General features: G+C 43.1%; 1 protein-coding gene across 1 annotated transcript in view; it reads left to right on the forward strand.

Moving 5' to 3' along the window:
* LOC126190964 (probable cytochrome P450 304a1) overlaps positions 1-23,938 on the forward strand; it is a 134,499-nt gene that overhangs the window by 1,665 nt on the left and 108,896 nt on the right. Inside the window, exons 2-3 of the mRNA XM_049931626.1 lie at positions 7,513-7,764; positions 12,069-12,232. Coding sequence (XP_049787583.1) covers positions 7,513-7,764; positions 12,069-12,232 — 416 coding nt within the window. The remainder of the gene's footprint in view (positions 1-7,512; positions 7,765-12,068; positions 12,233-23,938) is intronic.

Consider the following 23,938-nt stretch of genomic DNA (forward strand, 5'->3'; position numbering starts at 1 on the left):
ACGTCCTAAGGACTGCTTATTGTCGGGTTGTAGGCGAAGTTTAATTTAGAGACTCCTGTGGAGACAGTGGGAGATCTGCTGGAACGTGTTCTGGCCACTGCACTAGGAACTGAAGAGGCACCAGGTGGGATGGAGAGTGCATACCAGAACATGTTTTGTAGATACAATGTAACAAGGTAGGCCGGCCGTAGTGACCGTGCGGTTCTAGGCGCTTCAGTCCGGAACCGCGGGGCTGCTACGGTCGCAGGTTCGAATCCTGCCTCGGGCATGGATGTGTGTGATGTCTTTAGGTTAGTTAGGTTTAAGTAGTTCTAAGTTCTAGGGGACTGATGTTCAGATGTTAAGTCCCATAGTGATCAGAGCCATTTGAACCATTTGAACCTAATACAAATTTTTAGCCGCGCGGGATTAGCCGAGCGGTCTCAGGCGCTGCAGTCAAGGACTGTGCTTCTGGTCCCGGTGGAGGTTCGTGTCCTCCCTCGGGCATGGGTGTGTGTGTTTGTCCTTAGGATAATTTAGGTTAAGTAGTGTGTAAGCTTAGGGACTGATGACCTTAGCAGTTAAGTCCCATAAGATTTCACACACAACTGAACAACATCTGAACAAATCTTTAAGCAGAAGCGGATGAGTTACAGATCTGAATTGAAACCGTTGTAAAACGGGAACTGTACGTTTCCGCACACGGGTTCCCATTTAAGATATTACGTCCCAGAAGTGTGCAACGGGAATTTCAAAACATCCTATACTGTTATCTTATATATACCAAGTGTCCCTGCTACGAGCAATCAGCTGCATTTTATCTGATGCTTTGGCCGATATTTGCAGTTTCGTTCCTGCAACGAGTAGCTGGAGTCTGACCAGAGAAATACTGCTCGTCGCATAATCTTGCGACTGTGCAGCGCTGCTGCAAGGCGGTAGCAGTAAGCGCGGGCCAGGGCGGTGCTGGAATACTGGCTATGCTTCGTGTTTTACTGTCCCCGTTGACACATAACGAGAAAACGAATAGCGCACTAGACTAATTTGGAACCACTCAATGGAATGGACACGTAAAGTTCCGCTTTAAAACTGAATTTGTTTGTAACGGGATGCAGACCCACACTTTTCGTCGGCGTTAGGCGTCACATTAGCAATACTTCTACATCTACATTTACATGGATAGTCTGCAAATCACATTTAAGTGTCTGGCAGAGGGTTAATCGAACCACCTTCACAATTCTCTATTATTCCAATCTCGTATATCGAGCAGAAAGAATGAACATCTATGTCTTTCCGTACGATCCCTGATTTCCCTTATTTTATCGTGGTGACCGTTTCTCCCTATGTGCGTCGGTGTCAACAAAATATTTTCGCATTCGGAGAAGAAAGTTGGTGATTGGAATTTCGTGGAAGATTAGTAACGAAAAACGCTTTTATTTTAATGATGTCCAGCCGAAATCCTGTATCATTTCAGTGACACTCTCTCCCATATTTCGCGGTAATACAAAACGTGCTGCCTTTCTTTGAACTTTTTCGATATACGCCGTCAGTCCTATCTGGTAAAGATCCCACACCGCGCAGCAGTATTCTAAAAGAGGACGGAGAAGCGTAGTGTAGGCAGTCTCCTTAGTAGGTCTGTTACATTTTCTAAGTGTCTTGCCAATAAAACGCAGTCTTTGGTTAGCCTTCCCCACAATATTTGCTATGTGTTCCTTGCAATTTAAGTTGTTCGTATTTGTAATAACTAAGTATTTAGTTGAAGTTACGGCTTTTAGATTAGACTGATCTATCGTGTAACCGAAGTTTAACGAGTTCCTTTTAGCAATCATGTGGATGACCTCACACTTTTCGTTGTTTAGGGTCAACTGCCACTTTTGGCATCATTCCGATATTTCTTCTAAATCGTTTTGTAGTTTGTTTTGATCTTCTGATGACTTTAGTAGTCGACAAACGACAGCGTCATCTGCAAACAACTGAAGACGTCTACTCAGATTGTCTCCCAAATCGTTTATATAAATAAGGAACAGCAAAGGGCCTATAACACTACCTTGGGGAACGCCAGAAATCACTTCTGTGACAATCTATGACTTTCCGTCAATTACTACGAACTGTGACATCTCTGACAGGAAATCACAAATCCAGTCACATAACTGAGACGATATTCCATAAGCACGCAATTTCACTACGAGTCGCTTGTGTGGTACAGTGTCAAAAGCCTTCCGGAAATCCAGAAATACGGAATCGATCTGAAATCCCTTGTCAATAACACTGACTCCAGTTAAGCACTGCAAAAATGAAATTGCAAAAAGCTGCTGAAACTGCAGAGAAAATGCGCCTAACGACTCTTAGAAGGGATGTCCTGTATATGTAACTTATATTCAGATTGAAACAATATGCACACATACATTTTGGAATTTTCCATTCTGTATGAAACCAATGAAACAGTCAACAGTGACACATACTTTGCATGTTTCCAATATTCCTGTATTGTTTCAAAAATGGTTCAAATGGCTCTGAGCACTATGGGACTTAACATCTGTGGTCATCAGTCCCCTAGAACTTAGAACTACTTAAACCTAACTAACCTAAGGACATCATACACATCCATGCCAGAGGCAGGATTCGAACCTGCGATCGTAGCAGTCGCGCGGTTCCGGACTTTGCGCCTAGAAACGCGAGACCACCGCGACCGGCCCTGTATTGTTTAATAGCTTCTTTAGATTCACGGACAGGCGGAACATATTTTTATAAAATGCGTACCTCTCTATGACACAGCAAGCTTACATTGTGGACAGTGGACAGTTTCAATCCTTGCGCTCTATTTCTGAATACTACAGCTGCTTACGTGCTGTGACTTAACAGTGATAATATTTTTGAAAGAATAAATGCACTCTGAGCGTTAGGTACACCTCACAGCCGTTTCCTGGCTCTTTTAACCATTCTCTACACCTATCCTCCACAGTTCTAATGCTACTAACCGTTCAGGTAGCCTGTTCTTATAACTAGTCCCCAGTACTACATAGATACATTTTAAAACTGATTCAAGTTCAATGACTGTTCTTTTAATAAGACCACATTAAAGTTAAATAAGATTTTACTCACAAAGTTCTTGACACCTTATGACGTTGTCCTACACTGGGTCTCAAACTCAGAGCCGTGTCTCTCGCGGGACAGATCTGTTACCGACTGAGTCTGACTCATTGCCGGGCTACTAAGCTTCTGGTTTTGCTAGAAACTCTTCCGTAGTTTCAAAATTCCTCAGAGCTTTCATGCACACCTTGCTACACTAACAACACTTTGAGAAAAGAAAACAGCAGACTTTGCCGTAGCCTAGGGGTTTCGCTGGTATCCTTTCTCCCATGAGCGCTTGTGCAGCAAGGCATGCAGGAGACCTGCGGTGTGGTTGGAAGGCAGTAGTAAAGTTATGACAATCTGGGTAGCTCAGATAGTACGAGAATTGTTTACAAAAGACATGGTTCCGAAGTCTAATCACAGTCCGACTGGTACGAGGGGACTTCAGAAAGTGAATTACGGATGTCCTCCCAAACTAAGACTATCACACAACAAAAGTGGCGCGTAGTAACAAGAGAGTGTGTGTTTTGGGTTTCCTGAGGACACGGTTCTGCTAGGTTTCAGTTATAAGATGCATCACAGCGTGGGACTGAAGTCGTGTGGCAACTCGAATCATATTCCATAGTTTAAGTACGCGGTACAGTACTATTCTTGTGGGCAAAACGTCTAAATTGCATACTGAAATGCGGTGAGGAACTGGCGAGAAATAGACTAAATGCAATATCGCATTTAGTCGTAGTAAAAAGGTGTCAACAATTTGAGCGAGACGGCACACATGTGTTTGGAGCTAGGTCACAGACGACATTGACCACAGGCGACAAGGCCCAGGCAATCGAGGAACTCATTCGCAGCAGTCGCGGATTTTCCGAAGATGAGGATGTTCACAAAGTGGTTCTCGAATGGCTCCGTGATCGGGGAGCGGATTTCTGTTGTCGAGGAACTGAATGATTGGCAGAACCTTCCGACCGTTGTCTTCAGAGACTTGGCGACTATGTTGAGAAATAGTCTCATGTACGTGTGTCACTTAGAAGTGTAGTGTAGCATTCAATAAAAGTTACGTGGCCTGACATAATAATGTTTAACTTACTGTTTGATGTTATTACGCATCATTTGCTGACCACGCCTGAGCTAGTATTCGCGCTATTGTGCTCGCCACGGCCAGTTTCTGGTTGCAGAGGGAAGGAGGTTTTTTCCTAACTGGAGATAACGGCCTAGTCTTCGCTAATCCTCCTAACTGGGTAGTGGTCCGGGCAGCTAGGCTGATTTTAAGGGCAAGTAAGCTACTCATGGTGGCCGGTGTTTTCCAATCTCTCTGTAGAGGAAGTTCTGAAAGGCCTGGCAGGAAGCAGCACCTTACAGTAGAACTATGAGCGGCAGCAGGAAATGGTCAACAAAAAAGCATAGATTTTTCTCCTCACTATGACTGGCTAGAAGGCCTAAATGTTAAACCATTTCTTGGTGCGGTTGAGACTTCTTGCAGTCGAGGAGTCGGCTGACGTGCCTCGTGGGTGTAGCTGGTGCCGTGTGCTCTGGGATGAAGGAAGTGTTCTAATGTACTTTTCTGATATCAGTAGTTGGTGGTCAAGGAACTTGATTTTTCCAGTACGGATATTCTACATTAATGAAAGTGTGTTCACATGTATCAGCATGGAATTCTGTTTGGGTATACTCCGGTTTTCTTGGTGGGTGTTGTCTTCAAGTCAGCGTGCATGTGCCAGGTAGGCAGAGCCAGCAAGCTAGCTGAATTATAGTGTTTCAGTGAATGAGCCAGACTTTGCAAGGCTTAATAAAAGTCAATCTCTATATTTAAAAATTCAGCCTGCGTATGTTTGTGGTCGCGAAACCCGAAAATCAGTCGGTCGATTGACGTGAAATTTTGATAAAACGCTGCTTTCAGATACGTGCGTGTTTTTATACACCTATTTTATAAATATATATAATACGTAAACAAACATATAGTATATAGTACGAAATCTCGAAACGTTCTTGACAGATATACAAAAATTTTACACGATACCCTAACGAACTTTAAGACAGACAATAGGCTATGTATTTAATAATATATAAATATGCATGTAGTATATAAAGGGGATGATTTGTTGCCAAAAATCTCGAAAACTGCTTGACCGATTTATTAAAAAATTTTACTCGGTACTCTATTAAACGTTTTGCAAAAATCATCGAAAAGTTCTTGGCCGGTTTACTTCAAATTTTAAACAGTACTGTATTACGCATTCGGACTCAGAAACTGAATTTGCTATAACAATAAACAAGGCTCAAGGTCAGAGAGAGAGGGGGAAGAGGGGATGGAGAGGGGGGTGGGAAGAAACTGACACAGAAAGCGGGAAGGAGGAGCTGACTGGAGGAGATGGACAGAGAGAGGGGGAAGAGAAGATGGACAGAGAGAGGGGGAGGTGGGAGGGGAGGAGGAGGTGAAGTACCAAAAGTACCAAGAGAGGTGAGATGGACAAAGAGAGATGGAGGCGGAGATGAACAGAGGCTGTGGAGAGGAGATACATTTAACCAGACTGAGCCACAGTGATTCATGGATGGCTAGATACATCTAGTAAATTATACACGTTTCCCTGGAAATTTGAGAGTGAAGGATTTCTGTGTTTTTTCCCGTTATTGGCAGTTAAGTATATTCTTGCCTTTTTATGTAGAGGTTATTGGTGGAGGTTGTTTGGAGCCAATACAGGGACTTTATTCGGTGAACATAATCCAATACAGTAGTAGAACCATGGAGTCTTTCAATGTAGTTGTATTGCTAGAGGACTTTGATCATGGATATTGGAGTAATGAGAAGAGTGACCTTGTTTCGTAGGTCAAATGGATGCTAGCGACCCTTCTTTTGATTGATTTCGTAGTCTACCAGAGCACATGACTAATCTGGGTCTGCAATGAAGTTTAAGACTAAATCAGTGGTGTAGTAAATAGCGTAATTTAACTCACGTGCCACGCGTAGCCAAGAGTGCAAACCTAAGAGTGATTTCCTGGGCGCCACGGAAGCTTCGAAGGCAGACGAAAGGAACATTTCACAATCTGCCGGAAAGTTTCAAAACAGTGCACACTCCACTGCAAAGTGAAAATTTTGTTCTGAAAGATTTATAATGTCCTGGGATTTATTTGTCCTGTCATCGGGTGCCAGTTACAACGTGAGGTTACTTTATTAATCTGACTATGACTTTTTAAATGTTAATTGTAACCGTTTATTTGAGGAACAGATTTTTGTATCTTTTGCTCATATGACGTCACCTGTTCGTTATGCAGTGCTATTGAAAGAATCTGCTACGTGTACACAATTCTGGTCACTGAAATTCCGAGTATTTTAAAGGTATACTCCTCAACAAATGCACATAATATGCTCTGTGTTACCTTTACGATGATAGCGAGGTCAGTTTGAGTACATCTACTTTTCCTCGAAGTTATTTCGAGTGCAGCTGATTAAAAGAAATAATAGGCCTATAATTATTTATTTTGGGTTATCACTTATAGTCTCCAATTTGTTGTTTATCGCACCAACTGCTATCATACCTCCGTACCACTATATGCACCACATTATTTCGCTCTGTGCACCACTTTTATACCACAAAACTTGTTCGAGAATTTCCTTATTTAACAGCAACTCCTACTTCATGCTTTCAGTAGCCTATTCTGTCTAAAAGTGTTACGTGTCTCAATATTTCTGCAGCGCTCTTATATCATTCGCTCTCTTTACAATCACGCCCAACCCTTCCGACGTCCGAGCTGCCCTCTTAACATTTGAGCCGTTACTGACGCTGTTGTGACTTCCCCTCCCCAGTGGTTTAGCTTCATTGCGTCACACGTGCCAAACTTGCAGTTTGTTAATGTAAACAGCGGAAATATCCCTACCTACCGTTCAGGAGAAGGGGAGGAATCTGAATATGGTTGGCCAGAGGCCAGTCATTAGATTGGATGAAGCCTGTAAAGTGCCCGTGGATTGGTGAGCCAACTCGTGTCGCTCACCGACAGCCTCGATTAAGCCCCGATAAGTCTGTTTTTCTCACTTGGAGAGCCACTCTCATGGTTCGTACTTTACAGAACAGTTAGTGACTACTATTTCTGTTAGCTCTCACCACTAAGACAGACTTTCGTTGTGCAATCAGTTGTATCTTTTGCTTTTTCTAATGTTTAAATTAGCCATCAGTGCAGTAGTTAGTCTGATAGCAATTAATAGCGTTAATCAGACCTCTGACATCCTTGAGTATCCTGCTGCGAGCATCCTAACGAATCCCAAAATCCGGGCCTCTCGTAGCTGCTCTGTGACGGAGGTTGGCGCTGATACAAGCAATCAACCCACCTTCACTGGAAGGTTGTGTTTCTGCATTTTCTCTTAACCGCTCGGAAATTGCAGACTGACGTACAACCACCTGTCTTCCCTCAGTCCTGTGTTAGGAAATGACAATTAAGGCTAACAACACTCACTGATATCTTCTTCTTCAGGTCCAGCGTGGCGACTACCAGTATGGGGAAATTACCTGCAGCTTCGTCTGGAAAACTTCAAGTTCCCGTATCGGGCGCTGGACGCCATGGCGCGGCGCTACCACACCAAGCTGCTCGGCTTCTACTTCGGGCCGTACCCGACCGTGGTGGCTTGCGACTACGACGCGGTCAAGGAGGTGCTGGCCAACCCACACTTACAGGGGCGCGCCAGCAACGTCGCCATCAGGGACCGGGCCTACGGCAAGGATCTCGGTAGGTTTCGCTGCCCTCTACACTGCGTATAAATCAAAGTGATTCACAGAGAATACGAAACGAACAGTGGGTGAAACGATTACGTTTATAAATTAATTTCTGCAAGACATTCACCCTAAATTAATTGTTACATCGAATCACGTGTCGGAACTTATTGGTTGCACTTGTACATCGCCACGCAGGATTAGCCGAGCGGTCTAAGGGGCTGCAGTCATGGGCTGTGCGGCTGGTCCCGGCGGAGGTTCGTGTCCTCCCTCGGGCATGGGTGTGTGTGTTTGTCCTTAGGATAATTTAGCTTAAGTAGCGTGTAAGCTTAGGGAATGATGACCTTAGCAGTTAAGTCCCATAAGATTTCACACAGATTTGAACATTTTTTGAACTTTTACATTTTAATTTGTACACTGATGTCAAAAAATTATAACCACGTGCTTAACAGCATTTTAGTCCGTCAGCTGGCTCACCTTTGGATCAAAATACAGCAGCGATTCTACGTGGCACGCATTCGACAACTCCTTGGTAGGTTCCCGAAGTCCGCAGCTCGTGGTCGTGCGGTAGCGTTCTCGCTTCCCACGCCCGGGTTCGATTCCCGGCGGGGTCAGAGATTTTCTCTGCCTCGTGATGACTGGGTATTGTGTGATGTCCTTAGGTTAGTTAGGTTTAAGTAGTTCTAAGTTCTAGGGGACTGATGATCATAGATGTTAAGTCCCATAGTGCTCAGAGCCATTTGGTTCCCGAAGGTTTCGGGTGGTTGTAATTAAAGTGCAGCTACTTGGAGCGATCCAATGTGGGGTGTAATTATCGGATGGCAGAAAAACTTGGTATATATTCTAATGCATTAATGTAGAATCTATTTACTCTAAAAAAATAATTCCTATTTTTTTCACCAGGTGCAAATCTGGTGCTGTGAATGCAAGAAAGATGTATACCAATGTTTTCATAGTAAAATGGATTAGGAGTAGCACATGGGCAGAAAAGGTCAAACAAATGAGAAAGTCATAATGCTGATTTTCTTATTAACCGCCGCGTACACAGTTTGTTCAGTAGGAGCACCAGAAAAGTAGAAGGGATGCTGTACAGCGCCAGATTTGCATCTGGTGGCAAAAATTGGAACTAGTGTTTTCCACCATAGATCTGTTTTCCATTAATTTTTTCGCATTCGAAAATCTAACCATTTTTCTCTACCGTACCATAATTACAGCCAAGCGTGTCAGATGTGTTATATCGGGTTGAGATCAGACAATTTTGGTGGCCAAACCTCTACGTGAGTTCCTTATCATGCTTCTGAAGTCACTGTTGCAGGGTTACGGCTTGTTATCCTGCAATAGGGTACTACCACCGCTGAGGAAGACAAGCAGAAAGGCATAAAGGTGATCCGCAATAATTTTCTCGTAGTCCACACCTTTCATGGTGCCTTCGATTACTAGCGCAGGCGAACGTCCAGCAAAGAATACGCGTAATATTGCCCCATCTGGCCACGCCCATGAATGGGTTTATGTTTAGAACAGCCGTTCGCCTGAATGATGGCGAATCCGAACACCACTTTCGACCTGGAATGACAAGAAACGTGCCTCGTCAGGCCAGGCAGAACGTTTGCATTGATCGACTGTCCAATTTCGACGATCCCGTGTCCAATGGAACTGCAATCGACGATGTCGTTGGGTCGTTTTGGGAACACATATGAGTCGTCTGATGTGGAGCTCCATGTTCAACAGTGTACAATGAACGGTGTGAGCTGAAACACTGGGGCGTGCGCTAGTACTGTAGTTTGCCGTCAGATTTTCCTCAGATAGCTGCCTGTCCAGCTTTACAGAGCGAGGAAGCCTCTATGCTCCACGATCTCTGATGATGTGTGGACACCCAAAATCTTGTCACTTACTCGCGGTTAGCTTCCTCGGCTGTACATCGGTAGAACAGCACGAGTCCTTCATCCACTTTCCACAGACACTCACAACAGTAGCTTGTGAACAGCCTACTATCTTTGCTGTTCCCTAGGTGCTCTTTCTCAGGGGCCGGATCATAACATACTCCCGTTTGTCAAAGTCCCTCATGTCAGTGGATTTCCCCTCCTGAGGTCCATATGGTTACTAGAATGATCCCCATTCGCCTCTGCTCCGTTAAATATATTTTCCTTGCCGCGTCACGTAGCCGCGACGCCACCATGCCACAGATAATGTAAGGAGGGGCCACAGTCACACAAGAGATGATCCCTGTGGTTAATGGAACCAGGAAGACAGGCTTTTAGGTTAAAGCCAAAGTCCAGACAGACAACAATAAAGAAAAATGGAATAAAAGAAGCTTCATATGTACTAAACAGGGATAAAGCTAAGGGTAGTATCAATTTACTTCATCAAAATATCAGAGAGAATACAAAAGAAAGAAGATGTGTTTCGATTATTTAAAAAATAAGAATTGGATTGACATAATTTGTCTGTCTGAACACTATGTAACTGTGGGGATTGAAAGTGACAGTATAAATGGGTATAATTTAGCATCTTACACTTGCAGATCTAGCGAGTTACCATTTACACAAAACAATTGTATAAATACAAAACTGTAGAAGTAAGTAAATTTTGTGTCGATCAGCATTTTTAAGTTTGTGCATGTGGACTACAGCTGGATAATGCAGTGTTGATATTAGCAGCAGTGTACAGATCCCCATTAGGAGATTGGGTGCTATCTATAAAATAGTTTGATTCCCTATTATGCTGTCTGTCAGACAAAAAGAAGAAGTTATTAATCTGTGGTGATTTCAACGTAAACTTTCTAAGCAATTCTGACAGTAAAAGTGAACTAGATGTGTAACTTAGAATCAGTGATCAACTTCCCTACATGTATAGGTCAAGACAGTAGTACTCTGATAGATAACGCATTTGTACAGCAAGAGGATGTAAAGCTAACACATGCCTTCCCTGTGATAAATGGACTAGCAGACCATGGTGTACAATTGATTAACCTACAAAACCTAGCAGGGTGTGCAGTTCAGAAACCTTTAAGTAAACGTGTAAGGCTGATCAACCCTGTATCTACAAAGCACTTCAGAGAAAGTTCAAGGAATGTTAATTGGGGAGCTGTATATAATAGGCCAAATGCTAATGATAAATGTAACACATTTCTTGTCCGCAGCTCGTGGTCGTGCGGTAGCGTTCTCGCTTCCCGCGCCCGGGTTCCCCGGTTCGATTCCCAGCGGGGTCAGGGATTTTCTCTGCCTCGTGATGACTGGGTGTTGTGTGACGTCCTTAGGTTAGTTAGGTTTAAGTAGTTCTAAGTTCTAGGGGACTGATGACCATAGATGTTAAGTACCATAGTGCTCAGAGCCATTTGAACCATTTTTTGAACACATTTCTTGATAAATTTATATCCCTTTTTGAACATTGTTACCCCAAAAAAATTATTAAATGTATCACCAAACAGTTTTCAACTGCAAGGAGTATTGTTCCTTCAATAAATCTAACACTTCAACAGAAGTCAGTAGCCAGGATAGAGCACACTAAGTTTTTGGGTGTACATATAGATGAGAATCTTAATCGGAAAATTCATATTTTGGATATCCTAAAGCGACTAGGTTCAGTAACTTTTGCAATCAGAATAATTTCTAATTTTGAGGATATAGAAATTAGCAAGCTAACATACTTTGCATACTTTCACTCTCTGATGTCATGCAGAATAATGTTTTGATTTAACTCAACGCTTAGGCACAAAGTAATCACTGCTCAAAAGAAAGTGATTTGAATAATGTGTGGGCCTCATAGTCACACATCTTGTAGGCATTTGCTGAAATGGTTAGGAATACTTACAACAACCTCATAGTACGTTTACTCAGCAATGTAATTTATTCTCAACAACAGTTTAAAAACAACAGTGACATTCATGGTTATAATGCCAGAAGAAAGAAAGACGTACACTATCCTCTACTTAACCTATCTTTATGCTGCTGCTGTAAAACTTTTCGATAAATTACCAGATGAAATAAAATGTCTGACAGACAGCAATAATAGTTTCAAAAATAAATTGAAATCATATCTCCTTGACAACTCCTTCTATACCATAGATGAATTCTTGAATAAGAATAAATAAATCTATAGGTATGATATAGGCATTTTGTGCCATTTAAGGGAATGGGGTAGGTAAAAAAAAATGCACTTGATACGTCCCACATCATAACGGTTTCCGTGAGACTGATGAATGAAACACGTAACTAGCTAACTAACTGACATTCAGTTTCGCGGTGGACTGTGGTCATAATGTTTTGGTTGTTAATGTAGTTACAAAAAAGTGTGAAAATAGTCTCGTCTGTACTTTTACAGGAGTGTTCTTCGTAGATGGAGAACTGTGGAAGGAACAACGCCGCTTTAGCCTTCGGTATCTGCGCGATTTCGGCTTTGGACGTCGTTCTAAACAACTGGAAGCTGAAATAGAAGCTGAAGTGAAGGATTTGCTTGAAATGATCCGCGGTGAACGAGAGGGTGAGGTAAGATTTCGAGGACAAATAAATTCCGTAAACAGACTTAATGTCTCCGATTTATAATTTGTTGAACGACAGTTAATGAGAGATCTTGTGTGATAACCGGGAGATAAATTGCTAATCCTTATTACTTAGGTAATCAGGAAGAGGAAACACAGTTGGCTTCGGCACTGCGCGGGATTAGCCGAGCGGTCTCAGGCGCTGCAGTCATGGACTGTGCTGCTGGTCCCGGCGGAGGTTCGAGTCCTCCCTCGGGCATGGGTGTGTGTGTTTGTCCTTAGGATAATTTAGGTTAAGTAGTGTGTAAGCTTAGGGACTGATGACCTTAGCGGTTAAGTCCCATAAGATTTCACACACATTGGAACATTTGGCTTCGACATTGGATGTGAAGAGACTGTTTACTGATGGACGCTACGGAAGGAACGGTGAATGGAGGAAGAAGAAAGATATTGCAGAAGATACCAATTGATGGATAGCATAATGATAGAAAAAAAAATTATGACAAAACGAAGGGGGTAGCAAATGATGGGTCTGCATTGACAGCTGCAAGTGAAGACCTACTTTAGGGCAGAGCTATGATAATAACGATGAAGATGATAACGATGAGTACTAAGGAGCGCAGCAGTTCGGTCGTTTCACTGTTGTAACGTATCTGTGAGTACTGACCGCTGGCTGTGGTACGCGTCGTTGTGTCCGCATGTACAGAGAGATTCCTTGAGGTCGGTGGTCAGCATCCTCATATTTTGACTGAGTGATGTATCTACCGCTCTCCACCCATCCCGTCGCTCCGTCTTATTCTCTGCCCTCCAGCGCTTGGCGGATAATGCAACAACTGTTATGGATCAGAAGTCGGCCAAGTAACAGTTTGCGAGATTTAATTACAAAAAAGGAGAAGAGCCTGTAATGAAGAATTTTATTGTTAAGTCCCACGTTTTGATGAGCTTATGCAAATGGTGATGGACCTAACGGGATACCAATTCGATTCTACACAGAGTACGCGAAAGAACTTGCCCCCCTTCTAACAGCCGTGTACCGCAAGTCTCTAGAGGAACGGAAGGTTCCAAATGATTGGAAAAGAGCGCAGGTAGTCCCAGTATTCAAGAAGGGTCGTCGAGCAGATGCGCAAAACTATAGACCTATATCTCTGACGTCGATCTGTTGTACAATTTTAGAACATGTTTTTTGCTCGCGTATCATGTCGTTTCTGGAAACCCAGAATCTACTCTGTAGGAATCAACATGGATTCCGGAAACAGCGATCGTGTGAAACCCAACTCGCTTTACTTGTTCATGAGACCCAGAAAATATTAGATACAGGCTCCCAGGTAGATGCCATTTTCCTTGACTTCCGGAAGGCGTTCGATACAGTTCCGCACTGTCGCCTGATAAACGAAGTAAGAGCCTACGGAATATGAGACCAGCTGTGTGGCTGGATTGAAGAGTTTTTAGCAAACAGAACACAGCATGTTGTTCTCAATGGAGAGACGTCTACAGACGTTAAAGTAACCTCTGGCGTGCCACAGGGGAGTGTTATGGGACCATTGCTTTTCACAATATATATATAAATGACCTAGTAGATAGTGTCGGAAGTTCCATGCGGCTTTTCGCGGATGACGCTGTAGTATACAGGGAAGTTGCAGCATTAGAAAATTGCAGCGAAATGCAGGAAGGGCTGCAGCGGATAGGCACTTGGTGCAGGGAGTGGCAACTGACCCTTAACAAAGACAATTGTAATGTATTGCGAGTACTTAGAAAGAAGGATCCTTTATTGTATGATTATATGATAGCGGAAGAAACACTGATAGCAGTTACTTCTGTAAATTATCTGGGAGTGTGCGTGCGGAACTATTTGAAGTGGAATAATCATATAAAATTAATTGTTGGTAAGGCGGGTACCAGGTTAAGATTCATTGGGAGAGTCCTTAGAAAATGTCCTTAGAAAATGTAGTCCATCAACAAAGGAGGTGGCTTACAAAACACTCGTTCGACCTATACTTGAGTATTGCTCATCAGTGCGGGATCCGTACCAGATCGGGTTGACGGAGGAGACAGAGAAGATCCAAAGAAGAGCGGCGCGTTTCGTCACAGGGTTATTTGGTAAGCGTAATAGCGTTACGGAGATGTTTAGCAAACTCAAGTGGCAGACTCTGCAAGAGAGGCGCTCTGCATCGCGGTGTAGCTTGCTGTCCAGGTTTTGAGAGGGTGCGTTTCTGGATGAGGTATCGAATATATTGCTTCCCCCTACTTATACCTGCCGAAGAGATCACGAATGTAAAATTAGAGAGACTCGAGCGCGCACGGAGGCTTTCCGGCAGTCGTTCTTCCCGCGAACCATATGGGACTGGAACAGGAAAGGGAGGTAATGACAGTGGCACGTAAAGTGCTCTCCGCCACACACTGTTGGGTGGCTTGCGGAGTATAAATGTAGATGTAGATGTAGACTCCAATTGAAAAAATATTAATTATATGTGTTAACTATGTGTAATGACCTTCTCGTATAGCGTAACACGCAGCGTGCTAGCTTGCAAGACAGAGAAATGCGTCAGATCCGAATCGAATGCGTGCAGCGGATTAACAACCATAGGCTGGTACACCGGCCAGCATGAATGTGGGTTTTAGATGGTTTTCTGCCCGCGTTTAGGCAAATTTTGGGCTAGTTCCAAGATTCCACCTCAGTTGAAATGCACACGAATAGATAAAAAACCATGCGCTATCTGATGTTAGAAAATATTATTAGACATTTGTTATTAAAATATCATGATTGATTGCAATTTGGTGTTGTAATGCAGATTGTTTAAAAGTCAGATGTGGTTGGCTCACGACGTTCGCTCTTGCACACATAAAAATTATCAAACATCAGATTGGTAAGGGGAAGCAACATATACTTGCGTGGCTCCCTTTCCCGTGTAGAAAGTGCCGCGGACCATTGCGGAACAACGAAGCTTTGTGCGAGCGATGTGTGATTTGAGAGGTGAAGTTTGCTAAGATATTTCCGGACGTCAATCGCACTGAAAATGTACCAAGGGCTAGTTTAAAACTGAGTTTGAATATTACAAGGGGGGAATATAGCTAATATGTTAACGTAGGCCTCGACTGTTCTGTCCACACAATGACACGTCGGAGATTAAGGTGGTACAACTACCAAAGCAAACACAAATTTAGAGTAATTGACACTATAATTAGGAGCCTGGATTTAAAACGCATATAACACGTTGACACTTGCGTCAGTAACAATGACAGAGCCTGAGTGGTTTGTTATATCCACGTTGTCGTTGTGGTCTTCAGCCCTGTGACTGGTTTGATGCAGCACTCCATGCTACTCTATCCTGTGCAAGCTTCTTCATCTCCCAGTAACTACTGCAACCTACATCCTTCTGAATCTGCTTAGTGTATTCATCTCTTGGTCTCCCTCTACGACTTTTACCCTCAACGCTGCCCTCCAATACTAAACTGGTGATCCCTTGATGCCTCAGAACATGTCCTACCAACCGATACCTTCTTCTTGATAAGTTGTGCCACAAACATCTCTTCTCCCCAATTCTATTCAATACCTCCTCATTAGCTATGTGATGTACCAATCTAATCTTCAGCATTCTTCTGTAGCACCACATTTCAAAAGCTTCTATTCTCTTCTTGTCCAAACTATTTATCGTCCATATTTCACTTCCATACATGGCTACACTCCATACAAATACTTTCAGAAACGACTTCCTGACACTTAAATCTATACTCGATGTTAACAAATTTCTCTTCTTCAGAAACGCTTTCCTTGCCATTGCCAGTCTACATTTTATATCCTCTCTACTTCGACAATCATCAGTTATTTTGCTCCCCAAATAGCAAAACTCCTTTACTACTTTAAGTGTCTCATTTCCTACTCTAATTCCCTCAGCATTACCAGGCTTAATTCGACTACATTCCATTATCCTCGTTTTGATTTCGTTGATGTTCATCTTATATCCTACTTTCAAGAATCTATCCATTCCGTTCAACTGCTCTTCCAAGTCCTTTGCTGTCTCTGACAGAATTACAATGTCATCGGCGAACCTCAAAGTTTTTATTTCTTCTCCATGGATTTTAATACCTACTCCGAATTTTTCTTTTGTTTTCTTCACTGCTTGCTCAGTACACAGATTGAATAACACCGGGGAGAGGCTACAGCCCTGTCTCACTCCCTTCCCAACCACTGCTTCCCTCTCGTGTCCCTCGACTCTTATAACTGCCATCTGGTTTCTGTACCAATTGTAAATAGCCTTTCGCTCCCTGTATTTTACCCCTGCCACCTCCTGAATTTGAAAGAGAGTATTTCAGTCAACATTGTCAAAAGCTTTCTCTAAATCTACAACTGCTAGAAACGTAGGTTTGCCTTTCCTTAATCTTTCTTCTGAGATAAGTCGTAGGATCAGTATTGCCTCACGTGTTCCAATATTTCTACGAAATCCAAACTGATCTTCCCCGAGGTTGGTTTCTACTAGTTTTTCCATTCGTCTGTAAAGAATTCGCGTTAGTATTTTGCAGCCGTGACTTATTAAACTGATAGTTCGGTAATTTTCGCATCTGTCAACACCTACTTTCTTTGGGATTGGAATTATTATATTCTTCTTGAAGTCTGAGGTATTCCGCCTCTCTCATATACTTTGCTCACCAGATAGTAGAGTTTTGTCAGGACTCACTTTCCAAGGCTGTCAGTAGTTGTAATGGAATGTTGTCTACTCCCGGGGCCTTGTTTCGACTCAGCTCTTTCAGTGCTCTGTCAAACTCTTCACGCAGTATCATATCTTCCATTTCATCTTCATCTACATCCTCTTCCATTTCCATAGTATTGTCCTCAAGTACATCGCTCTTGTATAGACCCTCTATATACTCCTTCCACCTTTCTGCTTTCCCTTCTTTGCTTAGAACTGGGTCATACAAGTGGTTCTCTTTTCTCCAAAGGTCTCTCTAATTTTCCTGTAGGCAGTATCTATCTTACCCCTGGTGAGATAACCCTCTACATCCTTACATTTGTCCTCTAGCCATCCCTGCTTAGCCATTTTGCACTTCCTGTCGATCTCATTTTTAGACGTTTGTATTCCTTTTTGCCTGCTTCATTTACTGTATTTTTATATTTTCTCCTTTCATCAATGAAGTTCAATATTTCCTCTGTTACCCAAGGATTTCTAGTAGCCCTCTTCTTTTTACCTACTTTATCCTGTACTGCCTTCACTACTTCATCCCTCAAAGCTACCCATTCTTCTTCTACTGTATTTCTCTCCCCCATACCTGTCAATTGTTCCCTTATACTCTCCCTGAAACTCTGTACAACCTCTGGTTTAGTCAGTTTATCCAGGTCCCATCTCCTCAAATTCCCACCTTTTTGCAGTTTCTTCAGTTTTAATCTACAGTTCATAACTAATAGATTGTGGCCAGAGTTCACATCTGCTCCTGGAAATGTCTTACAATTTAAAACCTGGTTCCTAAATCTCTGCCTTACCATAATCTATCTGTAACCTGTCATTATGCATAAAAGTTTATAATTCACGTAGAAATATCCATTCATTAACCACTCCGTGTTTTTCACACATAGGAGTCTCACATACAACAAAATGACAGCATTTCTCAATAGATTCAAACCAATTACAAATCTTATAATGACGCCTATGTAATGGTGCGTCCATATTACACAGAAGATAAAAAGAGACTGATACCGTCCGGCGGTGGACGATGGGTTGCGCGCTTGTTTTTTGTAATATTCAAATGTCTTCAGAGTCTGTCTTTAATATCGATGTATTTACATGCGCGCTGAATTAGTCTATAGTTTCTTTGGCGCGTCAGTAGCGCTGGATTCATTTCTCCCTGTAAATCGACAAAATACATCATTACAATGCGTGGTTAAATGTTATACATTGGCAAATAAATGGTTCTTCGTCTCTTTCATTACTCAAATCAGTGTTTTATGTGACGAGATGTGGCGATGTGAAAATACAACATCTCCAGTACGAAGAAGTTATGCAAATTCGTCATAAAATGATGCCCAAACCGGTACAGACGGAAAATGCGAAATCGTTAACTTTGGCGGCCGTTGGATGAGTGTTTGACGCTGCAGCGCAATTTCACAGCGCAGCTAACAGGGACAGTAAACAGAGGGTATGTCGATACCAGAGCATGAAGTTTTTACGAGATTCATTCCGTGTCCTGAGTAGGACAGTAACTAAGCCTCGCAGACAGCCGCGTGAACAATATATGCAGATGTCAGCACTTGAGAGAAAACGTGCAGTTGGGCTGAAAGAAGCCGGTTGAAGTAATTGGCGAATCGCTCGACGGTTGAATGGGAACAATGCCATTACAGACGATGGGAATGGGTGAACGACGGCCGAAGACAGCATCAGGAAGAAATCGGTCGGCCTAGAGAGACGACAGAACGTGAGGGCCGAGTAATCGCGTGAGAGGCACTCACAGTCCCAGACTCATCATTATTACTGATCCGACTGGAGCTTCAGTGACAGCAACGACTATTAATAGGCACCTCACAGAAAGGGGGCTGAGCCACTTGCGACGACTACGATTGACTTCTGCACACCAACAAGCCGTTTGCAGTGGTGGCGTGCTCATTCGACCTGGAATCACACTGGATGGAGTAGAATTGTCTTCAGTAATGAGTCCCACTTTGAACTGAGCTCCGATGACCAGCGAAGGAGTGTCTTGAGATGCCCAGACAGCGGTGGGATACCAAGAGATACCAGCCTAACTATCGCCATACGGCACGACAGCCAGGAGTGACGAGGTGCCATTTCATTTCATAGCAGGATACCTTTGGTTGTCATCTGCGACGTGCTTACAGCGCGGCGGTGTGCCGACCAAATTATAGGTCCCGTTTTATTGACCTTCATGGTGAGCCACCCTGGGCTTACATTTCAGCAAGATAATGCCCACCTGCACACGGCGAAGCTTTCTACTGCTTATCTTCATCGTTGCCAAACCCTATATTGGCCAGCAGGATCGCCGGAGCTTACAAAATGGTTCAAATGGCTCTAAGCACTATGGGACTTAACATCTGAGGTCATCAGTTCCTTAGACTTAGAACTACTTAAACCTAACTAACCTAAGGACATCACACACATCCATGCCCGAGGCAGGATTCGAACCTGCGACCGTAGCAGCAGCGCAGTTCCGGACTGAAGCGCCTAGAACCGCTCGTTCACAGCGGCCGGCTCGCTGGATCTCTACCAGATTGAGAATATTTGGAGCATTATATGCAGGAACCTCGGGAATTTGAAGATCTAACGCTCCAATTGGACAGAATTTGGGACTATGTCCCTCAGAGGGACATCCAACGACTCTATCAATCAATGCAAAGCCGAATAACTGCACGCATAACGGCCAGAGGGAGACCAACGCATGATTTACTTGTACAATTTGTGAAGCTCTTTCGTATGGAGAAATCGTCCAATTTTTCTGAAATTGTACTTATTTGTTTTTCGGTAAATGTACATCAAAATTATCGATTTTTTCTTTGTGGCGCGTGGTTTTTTTGTCTTAGAGAGTACTTCCATCATATATTACAACTAAAAAGCATTACTATATGAATTAAATTAATAAAAATCTCATAGTCGCGTTCCTAAGTTCTGCTGATGGCGTTGACACAAACGAATCATTGGTAGGCAGAATTTCATCGAACTGCTTCAGTATAAGCCATTAGCAGAGAGTACTTTGCCTTTAACCGGCAGTGTGCAGGTGCCGTGTGGTTGTGCCTGAGTAGCAGGTAGGCACACCTAGAGTAGTAGTTAATGTATCAAAGAAGGTAGCCCGAGCTAGACTTGGGCCGACATGTGCTGACGCTACCAGCCGAAAGTTATTGTGTTCTGGACCGGAGTGTTGATCAGCCTGTGGGCAGTACTTCACCTTAATTCTCATCACTAGAAGCATTACCTTCCACCAGCGTTACACAACATTTACTATGAGTGTATATATACGTCGGATAATTCACTCTTTATCTTGACAGTTGGGTTGTTTGTTAGCAGTTTTCGTTTCCTTTATATAATATGCTCTTTTCTACTACACTGAAAGAAACACACTCTTCTCAAGAATGTTCCTTTCCAAAAGCATTCCCGTGTAATCTTAAGTAACGTTTAGTTTCGCTTAGAACTGCACATTTCTTCTCTGTTGAGTCATAAATTTTCTTGTTATCAACATCTACATCTACATCTACATCCATACTCCGCAAGCCACCTGACGGTGTGTGGCGGAGGGTACCTTCAGTACCTCTATCGGTTCTCCCTTCTATTCCAGTCTCGTATTGTTCGTGGAAAGAAGGATTGTCGGTATGCCTCTGTGTGGGCTCTAATCTCTCTGATTTTATACTCATGGTCTCTTCGCGAGATATACGTAGGAGGGAGCAATATACTGCTTGACTCTTCGGTGAAGGTATGTTCTCGAAACTTTGACAAAAGCCCGTACCGAGCTACTGAGCGTCTCTCCTGCAGAGTCTTCCACTGGAGTTTATCTATCATCTCCGTAACGCTTTCGCGATTACTAAATGATCCTGTAACGAAGCGCGCTGCTCTCCGTTGGATCTTCTCTATGTCTTGTATCAACCCTATCTGGTACGGATCCCACACTGCTGAGCAGTATTCAAGCAGTGGGCGAACAAGCGTACTGTAACCTACTTCCTTTGTTTTCGGATTGCATTTCCTTAGGATTCTTCCAATGAATCTCAGTCTGGCATCTGCTTTACCGACAATCAACATTATATGATCATTCCATTTTAAATCACTCCTAATGCGTACTCCCAGATAATTTATGGTATTAACTGCTTCCAGTTGCTGACCTGCTATTTTGTAGCTAAATGATAAAGGATCTATCTTTCTGTGTATTCGCAGCACATTACACTTGTCTACATTGAGATTCAATTGCCATTCCCTGCACCATGCGTCAATTCGCTGCAGATCCTCCTGCATTTCAGTACAATTTTCCATTGTTACAACCTCTCGATACACCACAGCATCATCTGCAAAAAGCCTCAGTGAACTTCCGAAGTCATCCACCAGGTCATTTATGTATATTGTGAATAGCAACGGTCCTATGACACTCCCCTGCGGCACACCTGAAATCACTCTTACTTCGGAAGACTTCTCTCCATTGAGAATAACATGCTGCGTCCTGTTATCTAGGAACTCTTCAATCCAATCACACAATTGGTCTGATAGTCCATATGCTCTTACTTTGTTTATTAAACGACTGTGGGGAACTGTATCGAACGCCTTGCGGAAGTCAAGAAACACGGCATCTACCTGTGAACCCGTGTCTATGGCCCTCTGAGTCTCGTGGACGAATAGCGCGAGCTGGGTTTCACATGACCGTCTTTTTCTAAACCCATGCTGATTCCTACAGAGTAGATTTCTAGTCTCCAGAAAAGTCATTATACTCGAACACAAGCTGATCTATTAAAAATTGCTGACCATGTACTGCACATATCGCATAATGTGGGTTATAGAGCAATAACAAGCCTTGAGTCGGCTTCCTCAGCCCTGAATTTGCAATGGCTTTCCGGAAGGTGCCTGTAGTGTCTTTGTCCGAATCAGTACCACTCTCCACTTTCCATGGCTGAGATTCAAAGTGGCTTGTGGACCCCTCCGACAGAAACATCAGACGCTTTTAGTAACATTTCCAGATTACTGAGTTTCAAAAATGTTCAAAATGTTCAAATGTGTGTGAATTCCTAAGAGGCCAAACTGCTGAGGTCATCGGTCCCTAGAATTAAACGTACTTAAACGAACGTATGCTAAGAACAACACACACACACCCATGCCCGAGGAGGTCTCGAGCCTCCGGCGGGAGCGGCCGCTCTGTTCATGACATGGCGCCTCAAAACCGCGCGGCCACTCCGCGCGGCTCAAAAATACAACAACAATCATCTTGATTTCACTTAGCTACTATGTGCTGCTGCAGCGGTCACGTCCCACCTTGAGCGTCTTACAAACACTGTCAAAAAAACATGATTGACCTTATAATCGCGCGGGTGATGGTGTATTTGAAAATGAAAGTAAAACTTTCATGAAGCTGGTCATTTGTGGGATATGAGAAGTTTTACAATAAAAACATCGTTGGAAGAACAAATATTTCATTTAATAATCTCATAATGACTGAGAAATTATGCACAAAGAACGATATTAAAGCATTAGCTGTACAATTCAAATTATACGTAACAATACATCCGGAAGTTAATATGCAAATATTAGAACAAACCATACCATTATCTTAAGTGAGATATCAACAGATTCCCGAATTTCTTTTTCCATATATCTACAGTGAACTGAAATTTCTCAATTTAAATTGTCCCTATGTACTATTAACCTGGGTTCGTAGTACATGGAAAGTAATCACAGATATAAGTAGAGGTAAATCTGTGAGGGATTATAAGTCGTGCTCAGATATCTCAGTAGGCAGCACACTTGCTCACGAAAGGTGTAGGTCGCTGGTTCGAGTCCCGATCCGGCACAAAGTTTTAATCTGGGCAGGAAGTTTCACTTTCAAACTAACCGAAGAAACTCAAAGCTAAGCTATTGGGTGTTCAGTATTTTATCCATCTTTAGCAACTTTACTTGAATATATCAAAATAATTAGCAATCAGCTGTATAAAAGAAATTCACTGTCCTTAACCTGTTTCTGGCACTTCAACTGTCAACTGTCAACAATAAGATGCATGCAGCATATTGCTATGCTCATGTGGTTCATAGAGGCTCTACAAAAATGGTATAAATAAGTCAGATAACAAGTTCAGACATCGTGCAAGTCTGGTATACTGTCGGCACTTGTTTGCTTTTGGCTCGGCTCTGAGCACTATGGGACTTAACATCTATGCTCATCAGTCCCCTAGAACTTAAAACTACTTAAACCTAACTAACCTAAGGACAGCACACAACACCCAGTCATCACGAGTCAGAGAAAATCCCTGACCCCGCCGGGAATCGAACCCGGGAACCCGGGTGCGGGAAGCGAGACCGCTATCGCACGACCACGAGCTGCGGACTGTTTGGTATTTTTATACCATTTTTGTACAGGCACTGTGAACCACAAGACCGCAACTGTATTCTGCATGCATCTTATTGTTAACTAGCAAATAATGCGATGATTATGACCTTCTGAAGAAGGGCACTAAGTGCCCGAAACCGGCAAATGAAATTAAATTTCTTTTAAGCAACTGATTGTTGATTGTTTCAATATATTCCGTGTTCAGTTCAAAATGGTTCAAATGGCTCTGAGCACTATGGGACTCAACTGCTGTGGTCATAAGTCCCCTAGAACTTAGAACTACTTAAACCTAACTAACCTAAGGACAACACACACATCCATGCCCGAGGCAGGATTCGAACCTGCGACCGTAGTGGTCGTGCGGTTCCAGACTGTAGCGCCTTTAACCGCTCGGCCACTCTGGCCGGCCTTCCGTGTTCAGTTCACAATACAAGGTGTCCCAGGCACACTGGCCAATATTCCGGGGTATGACACCAACGATTACTGTAAAGAAAAAACCTCTCGTGAATATGGGCTCTAAAATGCATACCTTAACAGTTATGAGCACTTCCTCATTTTCGCCGGCTGGAGTGACCGTGCGGTTCTAGGCGCTACACTTTTGGAACCGAGCGATCGCTACGGTCGGAGGTTCGAATCCTGACTCGGGCATGGATGTGTGTGATGTCCTTAGGTTAGTTAGGTTTAATTAGTTCTAAGTTCTAGG

Source organism: Schistocerca cancellata, chromosome 6 (genome assembly GCF_023864275.1).
Source record: "Schistocerca cancellata isolate TAMUIC-IGC-003103 chromosome 6, iqSchCanc2.1, whole genome shotgun sequence".
Lineage (NCBI taxonomy): Eukaryota > Metazoa > Arthropoda > Insecta > Orthoptera > Acrididae > Schistocerca > Schistocerca cancellata.